Source organism: Callionymus lyra, chromosome 1 (genome assembly GCF_982586985.1).
Source record: "Callionymus lyra chromosome 1, fCalLyr1.hap1.1, whole genome shotgun sequence".
Taxonomy (NCBI): domain Eukaryota; kingdom Metazoa; phylum Chordata; class Actinopteri; order Syngnathiformes; family Callionymidae; genus Callionymus; species Callionymus lyra.
The window spans coordinates 24,944,766-24,969,679 of NC_141818.1; the positions used below are offsets into that span (position 1 = coordinate 24,944,766).

General features: G+C 37.3%; 1 protein-coding gene across 2 annotated transcripts in view; it reads right to left on the reverse strand.

The window, feature by feature from the left end:
* The window catches only part of LOC148088634 (zinc finger matrin-type protein 4-like), an 89,230-nt gene that overhangs the window by 59,360 nt on the left and 4,956 nt on the right, over positions 1-24,914 (reverse strand). For both annotated transcript variants that reach the window (XM_087798340.1, XM_087798339.1), the window contains exons 2-3: positions 15,940-16,041; positions 1,729-1,818 (exon numbers count right to left, since the gene is read on the reverse strand). In XM_087798340.1, coding sequence (XP_087654466.1) covers positions 1,729-1,818; positions 15,940-16,041 — 192 coding nt within the window. The remainder of the gene's footprint in view (positions 1-1,728; positions 1,819-15,939; positions 16,042-24,914) is intronic.

A 24,914-nucleotide genomic window follows, 5' to 3' on the forward strand; every position in this document is an offset into this window, starting at 1 on the left:
AAAACGAGAAAAATACTTAACCAGTGTTGGGAGTAAAACCGTTAAGTTTGCAATAAAGAGTACTGAAACCAATTGCTTTTTAAAAAAAACGTTAAACGTTTGTCATTACTGCGTTTCAAAGAGGCTTTTTACTGGTTACTTTAAGGACAGCTTCCACCCCATTCAGTTAGCTCACTTAGTAAAGCAACAGAGTGTCATGTGAGAAAATGGGTACTTGGATGAGGTTGATTGGAAGAAACACAATATCTCTTAATTTTTTCTTAAGCCCTTTGTCACATGCAAATTATGCATTCAATGCTGTCGGGATGCTATTGTGTGTTTAAAAGGGTATGATAATTAAAATATAAATGGTAATCACTTCAATTTACAAATAAACACACATAAAACTAATTTCTATAAATTGCAATTAGAGTCATTAGAACCAACAGAGAGGAGTTGTTTATGAGGCGAATGACACAATGCTAAAAAAAATGATTGAAGTTATAAAGGAAGTTTCCATTATGGGTTTGATTTTTTCATTTATTTAAAGGGGCAACTAATGTGTTGATTTGAGTGTTTCTTAAATTGATCTTGGACCTCTATTGTACTATGTATGTGTGTTTTCAGTTGATTTTAAGTTACTCTCTAACACAATAAAAGGTTGTCATATCATAACACCAAATTAAATTTAGTCTTTTTATCTTTTGCATTTGTGTCTGCACCCAGAACTTAATTGAAGCCATGACTTATACTGTGGAAGGGATGTAGAAATTATTCGGCTACATTAAAATACTGCACATAGATATTTAATTTTCATCCAGAAGAAAGTGAAACGGGACAAGAGTCTCTTCAGGCTGTAACATCAGTACAAAACAACTCACATCTGTGACAAGACAAACTGAAGCAACGTGCAGTATAACTGTTTCCGTCCAAAAGGACATGTATCTTCTTATGAACATGAAAGATACTTCACAAGAGCATCTCCATGGTGGTCTGGCATCTTTCAGTGGCATAGTCACATTATTCCCTGGTCTGGCGTTACAGTGCTGCCTATTTGTCACATTTATGACACAGAGAAAAAAATGATGGGGGAGGGTTCTATATGAGAGACTCCATTTACTGGACATGTCCCCCATGTAAGAGCAGGAAATAGTGATTAATGCAATTCTTACTTGTTTGTTCTTGAATGATGGAGGCGCATGGAAAAGCAACTTCAAAAGACAGATCCATGATTTGTACTTAGTTGCCAAATTATATAAGACAAGACAAGTAGATGGAACAGAATAATTAGTGTAGATGTTATGGAAGTGGATCAGTGCCATCAAAGTATTAAACAATGGATTAAATATTTCAAATGTTGTAACATGAATTCTTTTTTTGCTTGTAAATAACTGCATTTTAAGAATTGAATTAAAAAAAACATTTTAAAATGCGATATGTTAAATTCAGCTGTTCAATATCCTAAAAGCACTGCTGCACTTCTCTACTTCCATAATCAACTACCTCTGTATAGGAGACTTGTACAGCTTTCTCCCCCAAAAAGGTACTAGTCATTTTAAAATTAAAAATAGGGGATTAGGAATTGAAGATTAAATTGAAAATTTAAAAGAGATCTAAAATACAAAGGCAAACAGTTTCAATTTCCAGATTCAACTGAGAGACTAATAATGACCCACCTGAATATTATACTGTACAGATGTTAATGATGCCTTTACGAAAGAAAAAAATAGGAAAAAATCAACAACTTACATTGTCTGTTCTAAGCTTCTTGGCAGGGCAGCCTCCATCGACTGGATGTAGCATGTAATACAACCGCACTTTGTTGGCATGTTTCCGGCTCTGTAATTGAAAAAATGAAGGGAAGGGTTGAATTTTCACTACTTTTCATTCAGACCTGTATTATAACAAATAATGCAGCACTTGAATTCAGAGACTACTAGGTTAATTTGACTACATCTCTACTAAGCCTCTTTAGCCTCTTTACACTTCAGACTTCTGATACAACTCAGAGCTGAGTCTCGTCCAGAAGTATGCTGACGACACTTCCATTGTTGGATGCATCAGGGACAACAGCGAAGACGAGTATAGGAGTCTGATACGTGACTTTGTGGACTGGAGTGAGAGGAACCACTTTCAGCTGAACACCTCAAAGACCAAGGAGCTGGTCTTGGACTTCGGGAGGGCTAGGACAAAGCCACGTCCAGTGTCCATCAGAGGCGACGAGGTGGAGGTAGTTGACAACTATAAGTACCCCAGTGTGTGGCTGGACAGTAAACTGGACTGGTCCTGCAACACAGACCATGTTTATAAGAAAGTTCAGAGCAGACTGTACTTTCTGAGGAGGCTTCGATCATTTAACTGTCTGCACTGCACGACTTTGATAACTCCGCCAGAACCCATCTCGGCATTCAACATCAAGGAGCCAACTTTGAAAGAAGTTGGGGAAATTGTCAAAGCTGCTAGATTTTTTTAAAAGAAGGAATTAAAAACAAGCCAGAATTTGATTAAATTTCTAAAAATGAAGAAGGAATAATGGGACGTCACTGTATCCATAAGATATTAAGGTAAGATATAAGAAATAAAATTCATCAAGATAGTCCTCAAATAATAACAAGGACAATCCTGTAAGAGAATACCCATGAATCCTCTGAACAAATATTTATCCTTTAAAGTATACTCTTCATTCAATCACTAATGTGTTGCTTGTATACACTGTAATTGTTGACTGATTAGTCTCAAAGTTGATGTAATATGTTAGTGAAGTGATAGTTTGTCAGTCTTTTCTGGTGAGGAGTCAACTCAACGTTTCATTCGGTCTGCATGTGCTGATATTTTCAGCAGGAAGATTATTCATTGAATGAAACATGCATTGGTTTTTCAGGAAAGGAACTTTGCCTTGATTCCTCTTTTATTTCTAGCAAATGTGTTTTTTAGTTCAACATATTGAACAATTTAGGTCAAAGCATTGATGGACTAGAACATACATTTAGCTGTTATATTGGGTTTGTTATGGTGAAATCAGATAAAAGCAATGAGCTGGTCGGCTCCTGGGACCAATCGTTTCAGTCTGAACCAACAGGGGACCTCATTAATCAGCAGTGAGCTACATAATGACCTTTTTACAGCCAAAAACATCCCCCCTCACAACACCAACTATGTTGTGTTTTCTCCATCAAGTTTGGGCACAAAAATTCTCTGTCGTGTCATAAATGTTCTGCAGGAAATTTTCAAATTCTGGTTGGCCTTGTTTTCACTGTAGCCATGATGAAAATGTCTTCTGTTATTCACGCTGAGGGAGAAAGCAGACAATTTGTGATAATCAAATGGGGACGACCGTAACAGATACTCTCTTATCTATGTAAATTCTTTTAGTTGACACCTTCCACTAAAGGTTGGAACCCAATTTAGTAAGTAACCAGTTGTTTTGTGGATTCTTGTCAGAAGGGATAAGATAATCAAGTATTTACATCGTTCAAGGGACTTAAATGCCTACTCAGGAACCGTATCTTATGTGAATCGCAGGAAAAAACGTAGACGTCCAAATCGTGATTTATCCATTATTTTTATTATTGTTTGTTTTTTATTATTAGTATTAATACTAGTAGTAGTATTAGTAGCAGTAGTATTAATAGGAGTAGTGTTATATAATCATTATTTTATTTTACAATAACAAAAAAGGATTAAGGCCTTACAATTCGGGGAGGGATGGTGTGGATCAGGTTTCTGGTGAGAGCCGCTGGGCAGAAGGGATGGATGTAAAGCAAACTATTGTGACATTGGGGTCTCTTCACTTTCTAGTTTACACTTTTATGCTGGTTCACCTGTTGAGTGCAAAGAGGTGATATTGCCAGTCTTTCATGAGTTACGCAATCAATGATACACCTATAGTCTGAAATGCAACATGTGGTGCAGCCTACTCCCATCAGTATGTGTGAATGGCTGTCAAAGCGCTTTGTGACCCTGGTCTAGAAAGGCGCTATATAAATAGAGATTATTATTATTATTATTATTATATATGTGCCTCTATTGTTTTAATTTCACATATACAGTATATAAATATATATATATATATATATATATATATATATATATATATATATATATATATACAGTATATTATAAAGGTCCCTTGGTTATTTTGTTTTACTTTTATGGCCAATCCATATTTGATGTGACTCCTTCAAGAAAGCTTTTCCCTGATTTTCTGGAACTCCTGTGTTGTTCTCTGTGTTATCTTGACCTTTTAAGTATATGTTTTATTGGATATTGTTTTGATCGTTTAAGCGCGTTGTGACCCTGGTCTGGAAAAGCACTCTACAAATATAAATTACTTAATTACTTACTTAATTACATTTCCTTACTATAAGCCAACAGTTTGGGTGGTTTATTTAATGTAAAGTTAAAAAGAAAAAGTATTTTGTTGTAAATGTAGGTTTCCTTTTTTTACTTATGTCCTGGGGTGGGTGGTACTTTATTTCCTTTTTTATCGTAATGTTAACTTGTGCTATAAAAATTGTTTTGCAAACTCAAGCACCTCAGCGTCTATATTTCTTATTACCGTATTTTCCGCACTATAAGGCGCAATTAAAAGCCTCTCAATTTCTCAAATTTCTCAAAAAACGACTTATTGCGCCTTATAATCCGGAGCGCCTTATATACGAACATTACCTGGTGGATGACTTGTTCAACACTTTAATGACTCTGCGCTGACTGAGCCGACACGCCGTGGGCGGAATTACGTCATTGCGTTATCACAGGGTGGGATTAACGACGCACGTCACATCATGGCAGACGTCTGTGGAGTAAGATTACTGCCAAGGTTTTAGCGAGTGTGTCTTGGTTGTTGTACACTCACGTGTAACATTCTGCTGCTCAACCAGTAATACATGTGAATTCAACATGTTATACACGTGCACTCTGGCTGTCATACACACGCTCAAATTCTTTGCTGCACAATCAACATTTGTCTGCTCACAACACCAGTCTCACGCGCTGCTGCTTAAAGCCCTTCAAACATCATTTGAACTTCGTTACCATGGGAGTTGTCAGAAAGCTTAATTCAGTTTGACTTTATCCGACTGTTTCGTTGACATTCCCTTAAGCACAGCTTTATCTAGTGGATGCATAACGCAACCCCAGTCAAACGTTTGACTGTATCTATTATACTATGCGCCTTATAATCCGGTGCGCCCTATTTAGGAAAACAGTTCTAAAATAGGCCATTCAATGGAGGTGCGCCTTTTAATCTGCTGCGCCTAAAAGTGCGGAAATACGGTAAGTAAAATATGTGTCCTGTTTTTTCATTGACAATTGCTGTTAACAAATTTCTTTCTTTCTTTCTGTCGTGTCCTTTGATTGAATAAGCACAAAATATTTTAAAATATACAGCATGGCTGAATGAGGAGAACTAATAGATTTGGTTGAGGATATTGAAATAATGTACTTATTCATGGACCTAAAGAACCCAGACAAACTGCACCATTGAGACATTGAGGTCATCTTGAAAAAGAAGAAGGATGGATTTTATTTTAGTAAACAGTCGACATGGAGGAAATCTATGTTGAGCTTATTGGTTGATTTGCTCTGTAGTGTCATATTGATGCAATGATAAAGTGGATTAATTTAGAATCAACAAGTATATGTAACAAATAAATGTCATTGCTGGCCTGGGGCTGAAATGCACGGCCCGCTACTCATAAATAAACAGTCTATTTTCTTATGACTTCAATCAGTAAATCAGAACAAGCCGAATCAAAGTACTGTTGAAAAACATTAGACAATAGAAGAAATCTACATAGAGAGATGGTCCTAAGAGAATTTACCGACTCTATATTTTTTTTATTGGACTCGATAATAAAAAGACATATTAAAAAAAAAAGAAACCTTAAGTTTATTTTAAGAATAATCTAAGACAAAAGTCCCAAACCATCAGACCGAGGTAAATGTGCAAATATTGCCCAAACCTGTGCTCTTTCATGCACTCACAGGTATTGGTGGGGTCGAGGTCCACATGGGTCTGATTGGCTAACTGATGTGAAGGTAATGTAGTATGGATTTTCTTTTCAGCCTTGAGTACGTTAAGTATGCACTTTCTATATGTGCGGTGTAGCCAATGTTACCACACACTTTTAGTCTCCCATTTACAAAATCAGACTGCTGCGTCTGCGAGACGTCAGATGTAAATCTGCTAAATTCACAGATAAACTGTTTACTAAAAAGCCTGAGTTGTTTCCCATCAGCCCTCCATCAGTTAGTCTAATAAGCACATGTTTCTTGCCATTGATTTGCCTGTGCTGTTTCTCCACTCTACTGTAGCCCTTTAGCCCACCAACTCCCTTGAAACTCCTGAACAGTCGCTCAACTTTGAGCTTTAAACTATGGCTTTAAACATTTGTGGCTGGTTATCTACTCTAATTCAGCGTGTTTTAGAGTCAACATTGAAAGGATAAAGAAGTTAACAATAGTGAGAAAAAAAATGACTTTGTCTTATATTTGTATCAGTAAACGTCCTTGAGTTTCTTCTTAATGCTTTTGAGGTGAGCAACATGAGGATGTGAAAGTTTTAATTTCCCTTGGACATAAAGAGACTTTGACATATTGAACCTTTCTGCATCTTCTATTATGTATCTTGGATAAGAGACTCAAGGTTATTGTCATATATATAATAAACAGGTGAAGTATATACCTCTTCACTAATCACTGATTGCTTCTACCTGTCCCTCATTACCCTCCTGTGTTTAAATAGAGTGATTTTTCTTTTTTGGAATTGTTTAGTTTAGAAACTTTAGCTTTTGTTATTTGAGTTTGTTTTCCTCCCCAGGAGAGTGTTATTTCTTTTGTCTAGATTACTTAGTTTTGCTTAGAGCCTCTGTTTTTCTGGTTTGTTTTTGTTTTGCTTTGCTTTTTCGAAGAAGTTCTCAACTTTCAATCCCTGACACTATAAAAGGGAAATTAGTTCAACTTTTTATATAATATACAATCATTAAAAAACAAAAAACAGTGACTAACTAGAAACAAGTGACTGGGACAAATAGAACACAATTCAAATAAAACTGTATCAACACACAACACAAACCCCTAAAACAGTACAGTGGTTGGGTTATGGCTAAGAAGTTGCTGGTTGAATAACAGTTACGGATATGATTGTGTTTTGTCCCTGAGCAGGTCACTAAACCCTGATTGTTCTTGCTTTGCAGCTTTCTCCCATCACTGCGTAATTGTGTGTTTGAATAGGTGACGTGTAAAGTGCTGAACCAGCATATATGAGCAGGAAGCATTTGCCAAAAACCAACAAAAGGCGTTGCAGATCCAAAATAAATACACAACTTTACTAGAGTAGGAATTAGGCAGTCTGACACTGCGGATTAGAACCAAATGTCAAATTGACCTTGCTGTTCAATGATTACCTAACCTTCATGTTTGTATATATGCATATGAGAAACTAGGATTAGTCCCAGACATAAGAAGTTGAAAAGAATCCACTTTTATCTTCATTTTACAATTTCTCGGTTCATTTTACCAAAGAAAGGACAATAAACTGACATAAGGGACATCATTCGAGTTGATAAGCACCAAAGCTGTAATGAGGTTGTTGATGATATGTCCTTTGTTTCTGCAAATGCAGCCAGTCAAAACTTACGTAAGTAGATTTGGCTTCACCTTCAGAGACAGGAAAGACTTCCCTTTTAAGCAAAGTGACTTTCTCAGAGCTATGCATCAATGTGTCTAGCCTTTTCTTTATGTGGATGAAGAGAAAAAATAGACCTAAAAAAAATTATAATGCGATTTCTTTCAGTGTTTTGCACTAGGTTAGGTTAGGTTAGGTAGAACTGTATTGATCCCTCAAGAGGTCTTCTTCGGGATATTGTTTTTTTCCCAAATTATCCACAGCAAATACAGCAATTTTTTGTCAAGGACAAAGACAAATAAAGAGAAAGAACAAGATGATACAATCTTAGTCTAAACATAAAGATATAGAACTAAAATCAAAGAAAAATAACAAAGACAAAGGATAAAAAGATGAACATAGAATAGAACATCATGATACTTTTACTCCACTCCTGCCCCCGAACGAATTGTACAATTTAATAGCCCGAGGAATGAATGAGTCCTTGAGTCTATTTGTTTTGCATCTGGGAAGGAGCATTCGTGCACTCCATCTGCTTCTCTGCTCACTGATGACAGTGTTCAGAGGATGACTGTCATCATCCATGATGGACAGTAGTTTGTTCAGTGATCTCCTCTCAGCAACTGTCACCAGTGAGTCTAGCTTCATGCCAACCACAGAGCCAGCCTTCCTGATCAAACTACAGACTGATAGAACATGCAGAGGAGCCTCTGCACTGTCACTGTAGGTGGCACTAAGGTATTTGTTAACCTCATCTTCAGAACATGCAAGGCAGCCAATTTTTTTTCTGCCCAAGGATCTTTTTGGTGAAGCCAAAGGGATTTACAATGAAGGCTGCACGTATCCTGGCTCTTTCTCTACCCCTCCTCCTATGCCACTCAGCTCGACGGAGGGTGGTGAGTTTCTGCCAGCCCGGCCTTCTCCTCGTCCCTAGCCTGCTTAAACTGCTGTCCAAGCAGTCTAAGCTCCTGAAGCTGGCTAATCTTCAACACTGTTTGGCTCCCCTCGACCTCTGGTTGGCTGTTGTTCCTTTATGCCAAACCTTTCCGCACCGATGCTGATGATCATTGCAGCCATCGTCCGCAACTTCTGGTCTACATCTCCCTTTGCAGTTGCTTCAAGGACTTGATCCAGATCCTCATCAAACTAGAGCCAATCTCTTTCCTTGTTGGCAGCAGGCCTCTTGACACGGCGGTGTTCTGAAAGCCTGGCATGGGGTGGGGCTTGTGGAGCGTGGAGGGTCTGGGCAATGTGGGTTGCCTCCTGGCCGGGCTCCTCCTGCGTCTCACCAGGTACTGGACTTGTGCGTTGCTCCACCTGCTTCCCCATCAGACATTTCATTTTGGCCTGGTGGATCTTCAGGCCATGCTGCTTTTTGCAGACTTTGCCACATGAACAGACTGCACTCGTTGTCGTTTTTCCGTTAGCAATGTTCGTAACCTGTTTATCCGTCCTGTTAGGCTGCTCATCCTCCCCCCCTCTCGGGCACCCCTGGGGGTATAATATAGTATGTTTACAATCTCACATTCACAATGAAAAAGAGTCCAAAGGTAAAGGCAGGTGAGTGTGCACGGTGCAAAATTCTTCTGCTTAAAAGCTTCCTTTTTACATATCAATGGCTGGAGGTTTCATTTTATTGTATGTATCAGTAAAGCATTTCTTAAAGTGGTGTCTTAGCTTCACATCTCACATTCCAAATAATCCTCAAAAGCTCTTTGCTCAAGAAGTGAAATGGTAAATCTAAACAGATGTATCTGTTTCAGGAACAAGAACACCACTATGCTGCGTATCTTAAAGAAAATAATTCTAGAGAGCATCATTCCTCTTACCGACAGGTGGGAGATTGTGGAGCAGAGATGAGAAGATTACATGACCCACCACAAGAATATGTAAGGAATGTTGGTTAAGCATTCAATTCTAGGTCTCCCATCGAGAAACAAGGTATTGATTGAGAGCTAAGCCCCTGAGATCACAGATACAGGCCCATCAGGATTAAGATGGAGTAGCACATTCCAAGAGAGAAAATTGGAATATTATAAATGTTCTCTTCCTCACATTTATTTCTGTGTTTACGGCAACAATTTACCGTGACCCCCCTTGGCTTTTATTTGTTAATTAGATACTGGTAGCGTAATTGTGTATTGTGACGTTGACATTATAAAATCCTCCCGACTTCACTGTTATTTAACATTTTAAACTGTTCAATATCTAACGGTAAAAGGTTAAAAACATGGGCCATTTTGGAAGCTTGCGTCAAAGGTTAACTGACGACGTAAACAGCGGAGCAGTTCCGAGGGATACACTCGTTACGTCAGCGTCTCGAAGGAGGTGAGGTGTATGGTGAACTTGAAAAATGCAGAGCAAGGAAAGGGTGAAGAAAATGAAAGATGAGGAATTACAGGCCGTTGGGAAAAATGTAGCAAAATACACAACCTTTTTAGGTAAGTTTATTTCATTGTTTAAATGCACTGCTAAAATTATTTAGTTTGTTTGCCCTCGAAACTCAACAGTTCCTGAAATCTCACTATCTAATATTTTACTTTTAATATTTATATAAAAAGTAAACTGTAATTTGTATTTTTTTAAATTGTTTAAGCGCTTTGTGACCCTGGTCTTGAAAAGCTCTCTATAAATACTAATTACTTACTTACTTACTTACTTTTACATATAATCCAGTCTTTTATTATCATGTTCTTGTAATTCTCATTACTTAAACATGTATGCCAGGTGCTTATTTATGCAAAGGCTTTTAATTAAGTTTGTTATTATAATATATTAGTTTGTTTTTATAATACATATTTGTTATAAATGAATAATTACTAGTAGTAGAAGCACAAGAAGTTAATGCATAGCTGATATGCCTAAATAACATTATGTCAAACCCAAGTGCATTATTTAAAAAATGTCATTGCATTATTTGTTGTAAGTCAAATAAATTACTGAAATTATATATTTAAGTTGTCATTTTACTTTCTTGTTGTTTTCAACAGGTGTTAATGATATACACATTTGATTTGGTGCCCCTTCTAACTTGCCTTGGTGCCCTAAAATGTATGCTCTTCTTTAAGGCAACACTTGACTTGACCTTAAAAAGTTTAAATTCATATCGATACAGCGTGTTAAACTAATGTAGATTTCCAGTCCCCATTCTGCTACTGTTGCTTGAGTGAGTTAAACAGGCTCACCACATTCTGATGATGCTTCTTTGGAACAACATGATTTCAGACTCTAATTATTTAATGCTGTTTAACTCTGTTTGCTTTCATTTAAAATGTTTTTGATTAAGGTGTTTAGTTCACTTTATAAAATATGCTGCTAACCCTTGTGAATAGTACTTTTTTGTATGCTTTTACTTTATTGTATTGTATTCCCTTTTGTTCCTACTAAAAGACTCCAGAGCCTGATACAATACCTTTCTGGTTCCGGTCTGCAATGTCAGATCACGTCAGATCAAGCTCACGACTTTGCTGGAAAAGTTGTTCCACAATTATTCTTTGAATTGTACTTTTGGCTCTTTTGAGCTTTTTCTTCTCAAAATCCCACTCACTCTGTGAAGGTGTGTGAGTGGGATTTTGATCTCTTCCGCACGTCTTTCTCTATTATTCCGATTTAAATTTTTTTAAATATTTTTTTCACAGTTTTCCTTTGCTTCATTTTAGGTGTTTTTCTACTCAGTTTAGTGAAGTATTTTTGGAAACATTTCATTTTATTTATTTTAGTTTATATTTTACTTAATGTATACTACAAGTATGGCACGCTCTTTGCAATTTATGTTGGTTTTTATTCAAACAAATATATACAAACGTGTGGATTCATTTTAGAATTTTTGCAAAATATAACAAATGTATACATTTGTATTATTTCTACATTATTGACTGTCTCAATCATTTTGTTTTCTTTATCAACATATAAAGCATGGCAAAAAAGAGCGTGTTAAAACTATCGTTTTACAGCAGTTTTACTATTATTCCTAGTTCAGAGTTAAAATAAAAATATATACATATAATGCCACCAATTCTTAATTCTAGAGCTGCATTAGTGATAAGACTCTAATTAAAATGAGAAGACAACTTGCATTACTTTAAACTGTTACTTTCACATTTCCCAGCATCAGATACTGTAAATGCATAAACAGAATTGATTCTACATACAAATCATCTCATAACCTCATTAACTTTTTTGGTCTTCTGTATCTCATTTACTCCATCGATAACACAAATCACTGCAAATTACATTTCACACTTCTGTGAATCGCAACATTTTAAATTTGGCTTGCCGTTTTAAATTAACCCCCAGAGGGCCTGGCAGGGCTATAAGGCTGGTGATAGGAGGGGCTTAACTGGAATTCAAGTCCCTGGCTAGGATTAAAAACTGAGTCATGATGGAATTGTGCGAGATATTAGCTGGAAGTGTGAGCGTAGAAAACATTTCCCGCTGTTTTAATTTGACATGCTCCATTGCCTCAAAGCCCCACTATTTTAATCACCTTCATAGGGCAGAAATAAAATGTTGTACCACAACACCATGTGTTTTTATTCCATAGTTCAACATTACATTCATCTTATACAGCAGACTAATAAGTTGTCTCGTTCTCTTAGCAACTACTGGTCCACTACTGCCAACAAATAAGGTTAGTGTGTGTCTGTGTTAATAGAGGTCACGAGGAGCTAAACTCTTCTTACTTAGATCCCATTGGCCTCACTTATGTAAAGTCACAACACCATTGTCTTCCCTTGTACATGATTGGGTTTTAATAAAGTAAACAATAATAAGAGCCAGAGCAAATTCTTCATCTACACCTTGCTAAAGATTCTGAAATGAGACTCTTACTTATGTCCACCTTGTTGGTGCACATAGGTTGTGGCTTTGTGATTTTGACTTTACCTTATATTAAAGCAATTTGAGCGAGTAATCTGTCCAGGGTTACACTAAATAGCAAATGTGCATAGCAATCAATTTAGGGTCTGTTTCACAGTGATTTTATTTTAAAATGACCAGATACACTTTACTATTATTATTGAGGGTAAGCTGTAAGTTATTAGGATTTGCATTAGTTCTATTTTCCTTGAACAGGCTCTTTGGACATGTAATCAGCTATTTAGTCTATAAGAAACCTGACCTTGAGGCTGAAACAAAAGACTAGAAGTTGGCCCAAGCTTAGACATACCCATTGTGGTTCAGATGGAACAAGCCTTTATTTAAGGCTTCTCTCACTGTTTTTGGAGAGTGGTTTGAGACATAAGATATGTTATGTATTTTGAGGATATTAATAGAAAAGAACACAGATCAGAAGAAGTTGCAATGTAGCTTCTTGAGACAAATGACAATGCCTTGTTTTGACTAAGTAAATTTGCTCCTGTAAAAGGAAGAAGGAGCAACTTAGAAGTATATGAGGGTTTTACAGGACATGTAAGGCGCTCTTGGAGCGACAGTGATTTAAGACTATGTGAGCAGCAGGGCAGATCTTTTAGTAAAAGAAGGTCAATAGCAAGACAAAATGCATGTTTGAATAAGAAGGAGGATGGGTGGCTGGTTGTTGTAGAGTTAAGATTTGTCTTTGACATTAGTGATAAAGACTATAATAAATGTTAAATTGTTATTTTGAGATACAAACATAATCAGTCTATTAATCTTAAGATGTTGTTTTTTTAGGAGACTACACACAAAAGATAATTCTTTATGAGGACAATTTAATGAAGTACACATTCACTTGTCAATATTGTGCCCAAGATACTTAATACTATATTCTGGTGGGCAAGAAAAGTTTTTTGTTTTAAAGTGTAAGCTCTTCCTATTTTCTCAGTCAGCTGGTTTTTTAATTGGCTATTATCCTACCAGGGATCTCATGTAATAAGATTTTGAATGTAGATCAAATGTTCCTAGATCATGTGAGTATTTAGGATTCAGAACCTTAGCTTGATGTTTGTGGTTTCAAGATGCTAGCCTGTGATGTAAACATGAGACAGTATTTGAACGAAAATGCAATAAGTCCTCTACCAACCTGCTGCAACTTTTATGAGACCTCACAGTGATAATGATCCGTGGGAAGTCATTAAGAAGGGATCATGGAGGGAGTTCAATTTTCTGACAAACAATATAGACTTTAAATGCGATCTCCTTTGAAGAGGAAAACATTGAGTCAGACCTTTCGCAGAATACAGTATTCATATTTGATGTTGAGCTAATGATGGGATGTACTGTATGTGTGGGGGGATTAATCTGAATCTTATTGAATGGTCAATGTAAGTAAAGGTCACATCCAGAGGTCATGAAAATGCAAATGTATGTAGATGCACCTGCACAATGTGGTGAGATAAACTTAATTGTTGCTCATTCAGTCTCGCAACATCCATATGGTTTATGCAAATCATAACAATGCTGTTTGTCAACAGTCAATTAAAATGAACCATGAACAGTGTTGTTTGCTTTAACATGAATTTGTGTTTCTGCTTTTCTAAATAGGTAATGCAAGGTGCAAGGGTGCAGGCTGCCATAGTGGTTAGTGCAGCCACCTAACAGCAAGAAAGTTGCAGGATTGCTTCTAGCCCCATTCAACCTGTGGCCTCTCTGTGTGGATCTTGTCTGCATGTTTCCCAATGTTTTCATGGGTTTACTGGGTCCTCTAGTTTCCTCCCATTGTCCAAAAACATACAGAGGTAAACAATGCAAAATGAGCAACAGAAAGCCATTCAAACTATTAAAATGTTATTGTCTAAAAATAATCGTGAATTTAAAATCCAATTTTTTCCAAACAAACATATTTTGCTGTTTGTGGTAGAGGCTATTTCTGCTGGAAATATGGCTAGACATGTTAAAAGAGGGATTATTCAGAGAGCAGCCCAAACGGAAATAATATTTAGGCCCTTTAAATTTCTCTTTGATGGACTAATCTGCTCTGTGTGCAGCAGTGGCGTGGCAGCAGAAGCATCATGACAAAGGAGGAAAGTAATGCTCTGATATGCCCACTTGCATGATTCATTTCTTTGACCGATGCATCATACTTGTGCATATTCACCCGCCCTCTGAAATATACATATGATTAAATGGCAAACACTCATACAGTATATAGAATATATGCCTCGTCAAGGTTTCAAAAAATAGTTTTTGACAGTTATTAGGATTCGGATGGGGTTAAGATACTGTTGTAGTTAAAATGAATACAAATCAGGTGTTAGAGTGTTGAGAAATGCAGATAGAGATGTGTTGCAAGAGAATAATAGAGTAATAGAGAATACCAATAATGTTATTGATAGTATCAGCGTCATTACTGATAAAGCTTCATGAAGCAGTGTCATTATTTTCAGAGCCCACTAGATGGCGGTCCCTGCACTATTTTCCTTAGGTTTTAAAAATTCTAATGAAACATCACTAAAGAAGCTCCATGAAGCATTGTCATGTTGTATAGAGGTCATTAGGTGGCGCCATCTACTTACAAATGATGTAATGTTTTATTAAAACACAAAGGAAAATAGTGGGTTCTGAAAATAATGACACTGCTTCATGCAGCTTCATCTGACCATGATCCATTAAAAATATGACACATACTGGACTGGTATTTGAATGTTTTTAAGAGCCTAAAGATGAAGATGATGACAATGTCTACATTAAAATGAATATTGTTGTCTATAACTCTAAAAAGGAATGGATTACTCTGAAGAAACCCAACCCTTTAACATAAGGGTGAGTAGAAAATGTGTTAATTAGTTAAATTACTAGTTCCTTTGTTTCCCCTTCCATCTGTTCTTTACTTGTCCTTTTGCTCACCTTTGTGACCAAAACCTGTCAGCATGCATTACAACCATACAAAGAAAGGTTAACCCCTCCCTTACTATCCGTGAGGCAACAGGCTGAGCTCTGTGTTCAATCATTCCTCTCCACAATAACTAAATAAATATTTAATTGGATTTGGTGCTGCCGCTTCTCCTGCATGAGGCCTGTAGAACAATGCACTTCTCTCATTACCCATCACCCATCAGGACCCCTTGAAATAAAAGCGCGCATGACACTTCCAACTGCAAAAGAAAAGTTGCAGGAGAGAGTAAGGTGAAAAGCTATCTAATGACATAGGCCTTTGAATTAGTTAAACTACCCCTGTTTTTGTAATCGCATTTAAAGGGTCTGGAATCTTTGCAAGTATTTGCTTGATCTTTCTGATCCAACTTTGTTTAAGAATAAGAGACACATACTAATTGATATCTAATTTCTCAGATTACAATCAACATTACTTTGGTAATGAGTGTAGATAATTATTTTAGACACTGAACATGAAGAGTTTGACCCGCTGGCCACAATTTGGCACGAGTGTCATGTGAGAGCGTATGTATCATCATCACCTCATAATGAGCGACCCGCTGGGACTCTGAGATGAGTTGAGCGCTGCACACTCTGCAGTAGCTGTCTGTGAAAAGCCCTTGGTCCACCTCTGTTGACTTCATCTAGAGACAGAAAGAGCAAACACACATGTCAGAATATTCCACTTGAATACGACTGGTCTGCAGGGAGCAAGACATACAAACTCAAAACAATAATCCCATTTCATCCATTGGTTGCCACTGATCAATATTTCATTAGGGAGAGTATTACATTTAGTGACAGATGCTCCACCAAGTGAGATCGCATTAAATATCCAGGGACCATAGAGGAAAACAGCATACCAAGATACACAGCAAATAAATGATAATGGGAATAGATAAACAGACCTTAATGAGATGAGGAAAGGAATTCAATAAGTGATGTTGGTCATCGGGGGCTCAAAATGTTTTTGATTCTTGAGGGGCTCAATCACACATCTGACACTTCACTTTAATGTGTTGTTCTTGTTTGGATACAACAGCTCCACCTGAGCCCTGAACTCCATCCATCTCATTCGTCAAATGAAAGGATCCCGAGAGAAGGGGGACACCCTGAACGGGTACCTAGTCTGTCGCAGGGCAAATCCAGGCACAATAATACACACACTCACAACTACGGACAATTTGGAGTTCTCAATGGAAGACTTGATCTCCTGGTGTAGTGCCTAATGGATTTTAAAGACAAGATCAAAGACAAGGCAAATATATAACCATGCTCAACAAGTTTGTTTCCTTCCCAGGGAAGAACCCTTGTTCCAACACTCTTACTGTCAAACGATCTGGTTGACCAACAACATGCCTGAATCCTTCGTGAAACTTGAGCAGAACGAATTTGTCATGTGGTCAACAGACTTGACAAGGGAAAAAAGGATTTGTCCAGAGCTATTCAAGGTCAGGCTCCTCCTTACATCACTGATCTGATCCAGCCTTACACCCTAGCTCGGGCTCTGAGGTCTGTGGATCAGAATCTACTGATGGTTCCTGAACACGGTTCAGGACCAGAGGAGAGAAATCCTTTCATCTGTTGCTCCTGAGCTTTGGAACGATCTTCCTCTCTCTTTGCGCTTGATGGAGTCTACTGACTCCTTCAAGAAACATCTTAGGACATTTTTATTTGTGCAGGCTTTTCCTTGATTTTCTGGAACTCCTGTGTTATTCTCTGTGTTATCTTGACCTTTTAAGTATATATTTTGACCCTGGTCTGGAAAAGCGCTCTATAAATATAAATAACTTACTTACTCATATATTTCTCTGCAGACTTTGCCCACTTACTTTAAAAAAATTAAAAATTAAAATGATAATACAGCATTTTTGAAAACTGCAGCCTCTATTTTGTACTTTTTTTTAACGGACTGATTCCAACATTTTGTTAATTAAAAAAACACTGAAATCTCTCATATACATAAGTATTCACTCTGTTTGCTATGGCCCACAAGACGGAGCTTAAATCCATGCTTTTTGCATTTGATTGACCTTGATATATTTTTACAGCTTGACTAGAGTATATCTGTGGCTATTTCAGTTGATCGGACATAATTGGGAGAAGCGCACACTCTTTATATGTCCACACAGCTCACAGTCCATGGAAGAGAAAAAGGACCAAGATCCCAAGGAGCTTCAGCACTCTGACAGAGCTCCATCACCACTGTAAGGAACTGGGAGAACCATGCAGAAGGACAACTCACTCTACAAATCGAGGCTTTACAGTAGAATTGACAGAAAGAAGTCTCTCCTCAGTTAAAGGCACATGAAAGCCTGCTTGGAGTTTCCCATAAGACAATCCATGACGGACAAGATTCTCTGGTCTGAGGAAACTAAAATAGAACTCATGAATGTCAAGCGTCATGTCTGGAGGCGACCAGGGATCCATGCGACCATCCCTATGGTGAAGCATGGTGGTAGCAGCATCATGCTGAGGGTAAGATTTGTAGCTGCATGAACCGCGAGTCTAGTCAGGAGAGAGGGAAGAATGAAGGGAGCAGTGTAGAGAAACATAGTGGATAAAAACCTGCTTCAGAGCTCACAGGAACTCCAACTTTGACACATTTCAACAGGATGTCGTTGTCCTAGCACACGTCAAAAATAAAAATAGCAATGGCTTGAGGATAAGTGAGTGAATGTCCTAGAGTGGCGCAGTCAGAGTCCTGACTTGAACCCTATACAGCAGGGGTGGGCAACCTGGTCCTCAAGGTCCGCAGTGTGTGCAGGTTTTTGTTCCAACCCATCAAGGATGTGCAGTTTAACCAATGATTGTTTCAGCTGAAACAAGCAACACCAGGCTGACAATCAACTGATTTCACTCCTAAGACAACTGATTGGTGAAAATGTGTCCTCTTGAACGGTTGGAACAAAAACCTGCACCCACTGCGGCTCTTGGAGGACCGGGTTGCCTACCCCTGCTATACAGCATCCCCACCCAACCTTAGAGATCTGGAGAGGATCTACAGAGAAGAATGGGGGAATATCTAAGTGTGCCAAGCTTGTGGCATCCTTCCCAAACAGGCTTGAAGCTGTAACTGCTGCCAAACGTGCATTAACTAAGTACTAAATAAAGAGTGTGAATACTTATTATAAATATAGGAAAAACATTTATTTCATTGAATTATTGGGGTATTGTGTGTTAATTGATGAGACGAGTAAGATATTTAATACAGTTCCAAATGAGTCTTTAAAAAAAGTAAAAGGGGTGTGAATACTTTCCGTATTGAGTGTAAGTCTATATTTTAAGTTTGATTGTAGTGGAAGTTATCAGTCTGTCAACTGCTGCCTGACGTCTGAGTGAACACATTGCAAATGTCAGTGCACATGCGGAAGATGATATAGCTTCCTCTAAAAATAATCTTGCTACATTAAAAAAGGACTTACATTTTTGCCTATAACCCTAAAAAGGAACAAAATAATCGCAACCCTTAGTATCCATGAGGTTGAGTAGAACATTTTTCGTCAAAAATTTCAAGATTTCCATGGCTGAAGAGATTAGCCATGCCTTGCCTTGCCTCTTTGTTTACTTTTCCAGATGTTCCTTAGCGATTCTAAGCTATCTATAATTCTGGTTTTATTAGGACCAGCCACTAGTCGGAGGTAAAGTTCTCAGTAAGTCCCCTGGTCCCTCTGTAGGATCAGTCACATATAATAATCTGTTACTATCAAGTCTACACAGTATGAATGTGAATAAAAACTAAAAAGCCAGCTTGATGCTTGAAGCTAGAAGCACATTTTTTTTTGGTAGTAAAGAGCAGACAAAAGGGCAGTGAAAGGAGCAGGTACAATTTTACATGGATTAAAGTGAATTATCATATCAATTGACCTATAATTATAGTCAGCAGCTCAAGATGTATTACTGCAATGACCATTTTTTCTATAGTGATACCGTAATATACTCACCTCATGTATCCACTGAATAGAAAAAAATAAAAGCCAAAGACCTTTCAAAAGAAATGGTAAGAGATTGAAATGTTCACAACCAGACAAAAATAAAGTGTACTCATCATTTTATGCAAATATACTGTAGGCATAGCTTAGTGATCTCAATATACTTAGTCAGAGCTACTTCCTCCTGTGGGCTATATATAATCCAGCAGCCTTGGATGAAGAGCTAGGTCTGTTGAGTGCGAAGTGCTGTAACAGTGAGTTCATTAATGCAATGGATCTGGTTGTTAGATCTGCCCGAGTGCATTCACTCTCTGCGTAAATAGATGCTTGAAAAAAATATTCATTTTACCTACAGTCACAGGGTAAATGATCTTAAACACACATTACTAAACCGACATCACTTTGGACAATGCATGTGGCTATGCTACAAGTATAGTAGTTTGTTTTTGTTGACACTTTAACTATCCTTATGATCTTCTTCAATAAACCACTGGTCTGATATATGAAAAGCTTGGGGTTGCGAGGGAGAATGGGGGAGACTAGAAACAGAGTATCCAGCAGTTGAAGCTTAGAAAGTAAAGCAAAATAGTGATATATAATATCATATCAACAAAATGTATGATATAGCATTATTGTATATTATATATAATAGAATAGTACAAAAGCATAAGTGCCCACACTACACAACTAGAAAATGTAAAGAAAGGAGATATAACCAAACATTCTATTTTTTTCATTAAACAGTCTGAGTGGAGTTTGCAACAGGGAGCGGGTCGTAATAACATTGGTGATGGAGCAATTACAGAAAAGCTGTTTTCTTTTCTTCAGAATAATTACAATATTTTACATTTTTATTCACTGACTGCATTAATGTTGGTCATTTTATTAAAAGCTAAGACACTACTGAAGTCCATGTTAGCTGTGTTTAACTGGCTGCTCAATTAATGTTGGTTGTGTTAACTAGGACTGATTGATCTGCAAGAATCCTTAATAGAGCTCTTTTTGACAGTATTGCGATTAAATTAGCTTTTTATTTTCTTCTGTATTTGACGTTTTTGTACACTCAACAAATAAAAATCCTTCTTCCCTGTAGACCATGCCTAATTCTACGATGAAATGAGACAAATTGATGCTGTCAGGGATGTCCGCTGGTACACGGCTCACTTGACATACTGCTGGTTGTTGTTGATATTCTAGCAAGACAGCTTCTCCAGCCCCAGATAGGTTTATCTTCGTCTGTGTCTTCTTTGGGTTCTACTTAGGCAATTTCTACAGCGTCAACAAGAAAACAAAACCTGCTCCAGCTGAGGTTGTCTTCCTGCATGACAAGTATTGTGTTAGCACAGGCGTCGTTCTTTTAACTTCAGCATTTTTATTGATTTATTTTCAGCCCTAGGTATTAGCCTTAAGCCTCAATGTGACTCAAACATGTACAGTGGTCCCTCGCCACATCACATTTCACCTTCTACAGTCTTGCTGTTTTGGAAGATATTTTTTTTACATACAGTAATGAATATTTTCAATATATTTAAATGTTGCACCTAAATAAAAATCAGCCCACTATGAGTTGCATCATGATGGGTTAGTGAACATCGAGGTTTTTTAGTCTTTTTTTATCAAACGGACAAATATACTGTATAAATATATAAGATATATAAAAAAAAAGGAAGAAAAGGTTTTTTTGCGGAAAACAGCATTACAGACAATTCTTCTATCAGCTGCCTGACGAGGCTACTAGACAGTCTGTTGGTTATTTTATAACTGACACACCGTCTTCTGTAGACCCCAGCAAACACGAAAACATATACACGCTGCTCAAGTCTCAGTTCAACAACTAAAACGGCTCTCACTCTTTTCCCTTTAACCTGAAAACCAACACAAACTTCCTCCAACTCAGCCAATTAACAATGCAACTTTCCATCTGTAGTTGTCAACAAACATGACTATAAAATTGTGAAAAGATTTTTGCTCAGGGTTTTTATTAGAATGGATCCCCCTGCAATCACCAAGAGCAAGTATTCTTCTATTAAAAAGGGCGACTGTATAGGTTAAAGTTTAGTGTAAAGATACGGGCAAACCTGCAACAAAACCTAAGCAATTACAGCAACTCTACAACTGCTCTTTGAAAAACAAAATAATGATCACAATTCGTCAAAGCTTTAACAATAAACTGCTGTGGTGTTTCTTTTTTTTTAGTTTTTATTTAATTTGGCTACTCTAAATCAGCTGGCCAACTTTTGTAATCAATACATGAACATGTTCAAGTAGATTTTTGTGTCATGAAAATGTCAAGTCCGATTGTCTTAAGCTCCAAGTGAGGTAAAGCTTTGAGAAGCTATGATAGCTGTATGCATTGAGAGAATATTCAAATAAGTAGTTTTTTACATTTGCCTGCTTGGAGGAGATAAAGGATTCTCATGAGTTTTCATTCATGGATTAGCGGAACCAGCACGTTTAAGCAGCAATAATGCCAGTTCACTGCACATTGTCCTATCACTGCCAGGTGATTACAGCACAGTAGATACTTTTTGGAGCAGGATTTAATTATAAAATGTTCTTTTGTCTCCTCTGATAACTAGCCCTCTCCCTTGCTTGGAGCACTAAGGAGCTGTCAGTGACCAGTGCTTTCAAAAGAAACAAAGTAAATACTGTGTTGTAAAGGTCAAGAATAATACAAATCCATTTGAAGTTATCTGATGGTATGTGTCACAATTTTGATGAGAAGGAAAACTATCAGTGTAGCTGTGAAAATGTGTCTTTATTGAAATCAAACATATTATATTGTTACTATAATGTTTCTTATTTTTAGATTTAGAAGTTTCTGACTATTGACATTTTGGCAACTATAAATCTAATTTTTACTGAGGACAAGTTGCATACTCCTTGAGACAATTAAGATGCACTTTTTACTTGAAAGGATAGAATAACATAATTTAACATACATTATATAACACATATATCAATTTATTTAATTTTGTAATTTTGGTGTTACACACCTGTTGGTATAGATACATTTAAAGAGGGTGTTTGAGTGAGGTAGGTTTGATGCAAAGCACCCTAATTGAGATGTGAGATGCAATTACTAAAGGGAAAAATAGACTTTAGGGCCTTTAGACAAACATTTACCAAACATGGCTGAACAATGCAGAGTTAAAACACAAATAAAGTGAAAAGCAAGTAAGTGAGTAAATGTTATTTGTAAAGTGCCTTTCCTGATAAGTGAAAACAGTCTTATTGCCTTCTTTCATGTTTACTAGCCATGTGCTAGGCTAAAATAAAAAAAGCTAAGTTCATTGAAAGCAACAGCTAATGCTTCAAAGTGGTTAAAATCATATTCATCTAATATGGATGACTTGTTGAAATATCAAGTACAAGCCATGAGTCTGCATTTCTTCCAGCCCATATAATCAGCTTGAACTCTCAATCACCCTCAAGTGCATCAGCTCACCAACACTGTTCAAAAAGTGGGCTCAGCACAGATATCCAGCTCATTTGAGCTGCCAAACCACATGATACAGTTGTCAAAATACTTGTTTTGACACAGTCTACACTCATTAAACAATCAATCTGACTCATACGTTTAAACTATAAGTATCCTGCTGTAAGAGCACAATTTAAATATTTCAATTACACATGAAGTAAATGTAAAGGCAGAGAGATTATCATTTGCCAGAAGCCTTCGGGTGTCGATCTTATCATCAGGTTTGATTAACATTTGAGCACCTCTCTTTGATCTGTCATGTGTCACGATTGAATCAAGTGGAGACCAAAAGTAGGCTGACTAAAAGTCTGAGTGAGCAAAATAAAAAGCAAATGCACTTTTACAAATACGGAAAAGTAACTGTCTTCAAAGCTGGGACATATGTGTCGGTGCCATACAAAGGCTCGAACAACCCACAAACCCATTGTACCACTTTAAAGCAGCGAAAACAGCTGTGCAAGGTGAGCACTCTTCATCAAAACGAAGAAATAAAGAATCGTTGAACAATGCAACCCCTCTTTGTTTTGTTTTTTTGTTGCGTTAGCCATAATAAGACACATTATTTTGAGGAATAGCATAACTAAACATTGAAATCTAGATGTCCTTTTTTGTTTTTATTTTTGTTTTAAGCATTATTCATATGCTGACATAATTGAGAAGCGAGAAATTATTCCGTAGAATGTATTCTGTTTTTTATAGCCTTTTAGTTAGACATTATGGTGTCAGCATTCTATTGAAATGTTAAGTTACAATGACTCGATCACACGAAAGACACCATCATCCCCCAGCAGCTCATCCTCAAACTGGACCAGTTGGGACTCAACACCTCCTTGTGCTGTTGGACATCAAAAAAGCCCACCAGCGCCTCTACTTCCTATGCGACTGAGGAGAGCAAGAGCCCCTCCACCCATGATGCTCACCTTCTATAGAGGCACCATCGAGTGCATCCTGTCAAGCTTCATCACTGTGTGGAACGGCGCCTCCACAGTTTCCTGCCATAAGAAGCTGCAGCGCATCGTGAGAGCAGCTGAGAGGATCATTGGTTTCTCCGTCTCAAGATATTGCATGGTGAGTTCTGTGATTGTCTAGATTTATGCAAAAGGACTAGAGTTTATTATCATTAAAATATAAATATTTAGTATTTCATGGGTCAATAGAAGCGTGAGAAAAACAAATCGTATTATCTGCTTTGGTGGGACAAAGTAATACCTAATTGCAATGCCTGGAGGTTAACACAATAAGCAGCTACTTTGTGTTTGCTGCTAAATAGCTTGTTCCCATGCAGTGTGACCTAAGCACTGTCAACAAATCTGCTGAGTGAAAACATCAGCACACACTGGGCATACTGCCCGCACTTGAGTAATATTATCAGTTTGGTACTGAGCCAGAGCAGACATTTAGGCCAAACGTTGAAACCAGACAACGGTTTAAAGTCTAATACTGATCGGCTAATCTGATTAATTGCAGAAAGGATTTAAGAGTAAGATTGGAAAAATCAGAGAAAATGAAAACAACAGCCCAGAAATGTCCTATTTATCACCTGCTTGATGGGAACAACTGCCAGGATACAATGTACACATTTTCACTAGTCACCCGATATTACTACTGATTGATACACCTTAAAGTGATAGTTCACCTAAAATTCAAAATCCCCTCATTTACTACTCACCCCCATTATGACTAATGGTCGGGATTATTTTCAGTTTAATCAGTTCCTTTTTTAGAGTTACAGGCAAAAATACATATATGTCCATGTTAAAATAGCAACTGGAGCTCAATGGTCATCGTCTTCATCTTCATCCAAAATGACGCACTTAAAAAAATCCAATTAACTCACTAGTTATTGCATATTTATATATATATATATTTTTATACAATCACCCAATGCTGTGTGTCTGTAATGTCAATCTTGTATTGAAGCCTCGATCTATGGAATTGTTTCCAAAAAAATTAAACAAGTCTAAATGTTGTTGTTTTTTTTGTGAAAGTGGCAGGGCCGGCTTCTAGGCCATCAGCCTAAATCTTGAGACTTGCAATGAGTTTCAATGAGGAGACTGGGATCTTCCGCTACAAGTGAATGCAGCCAGTACAGAGTATTTCACTG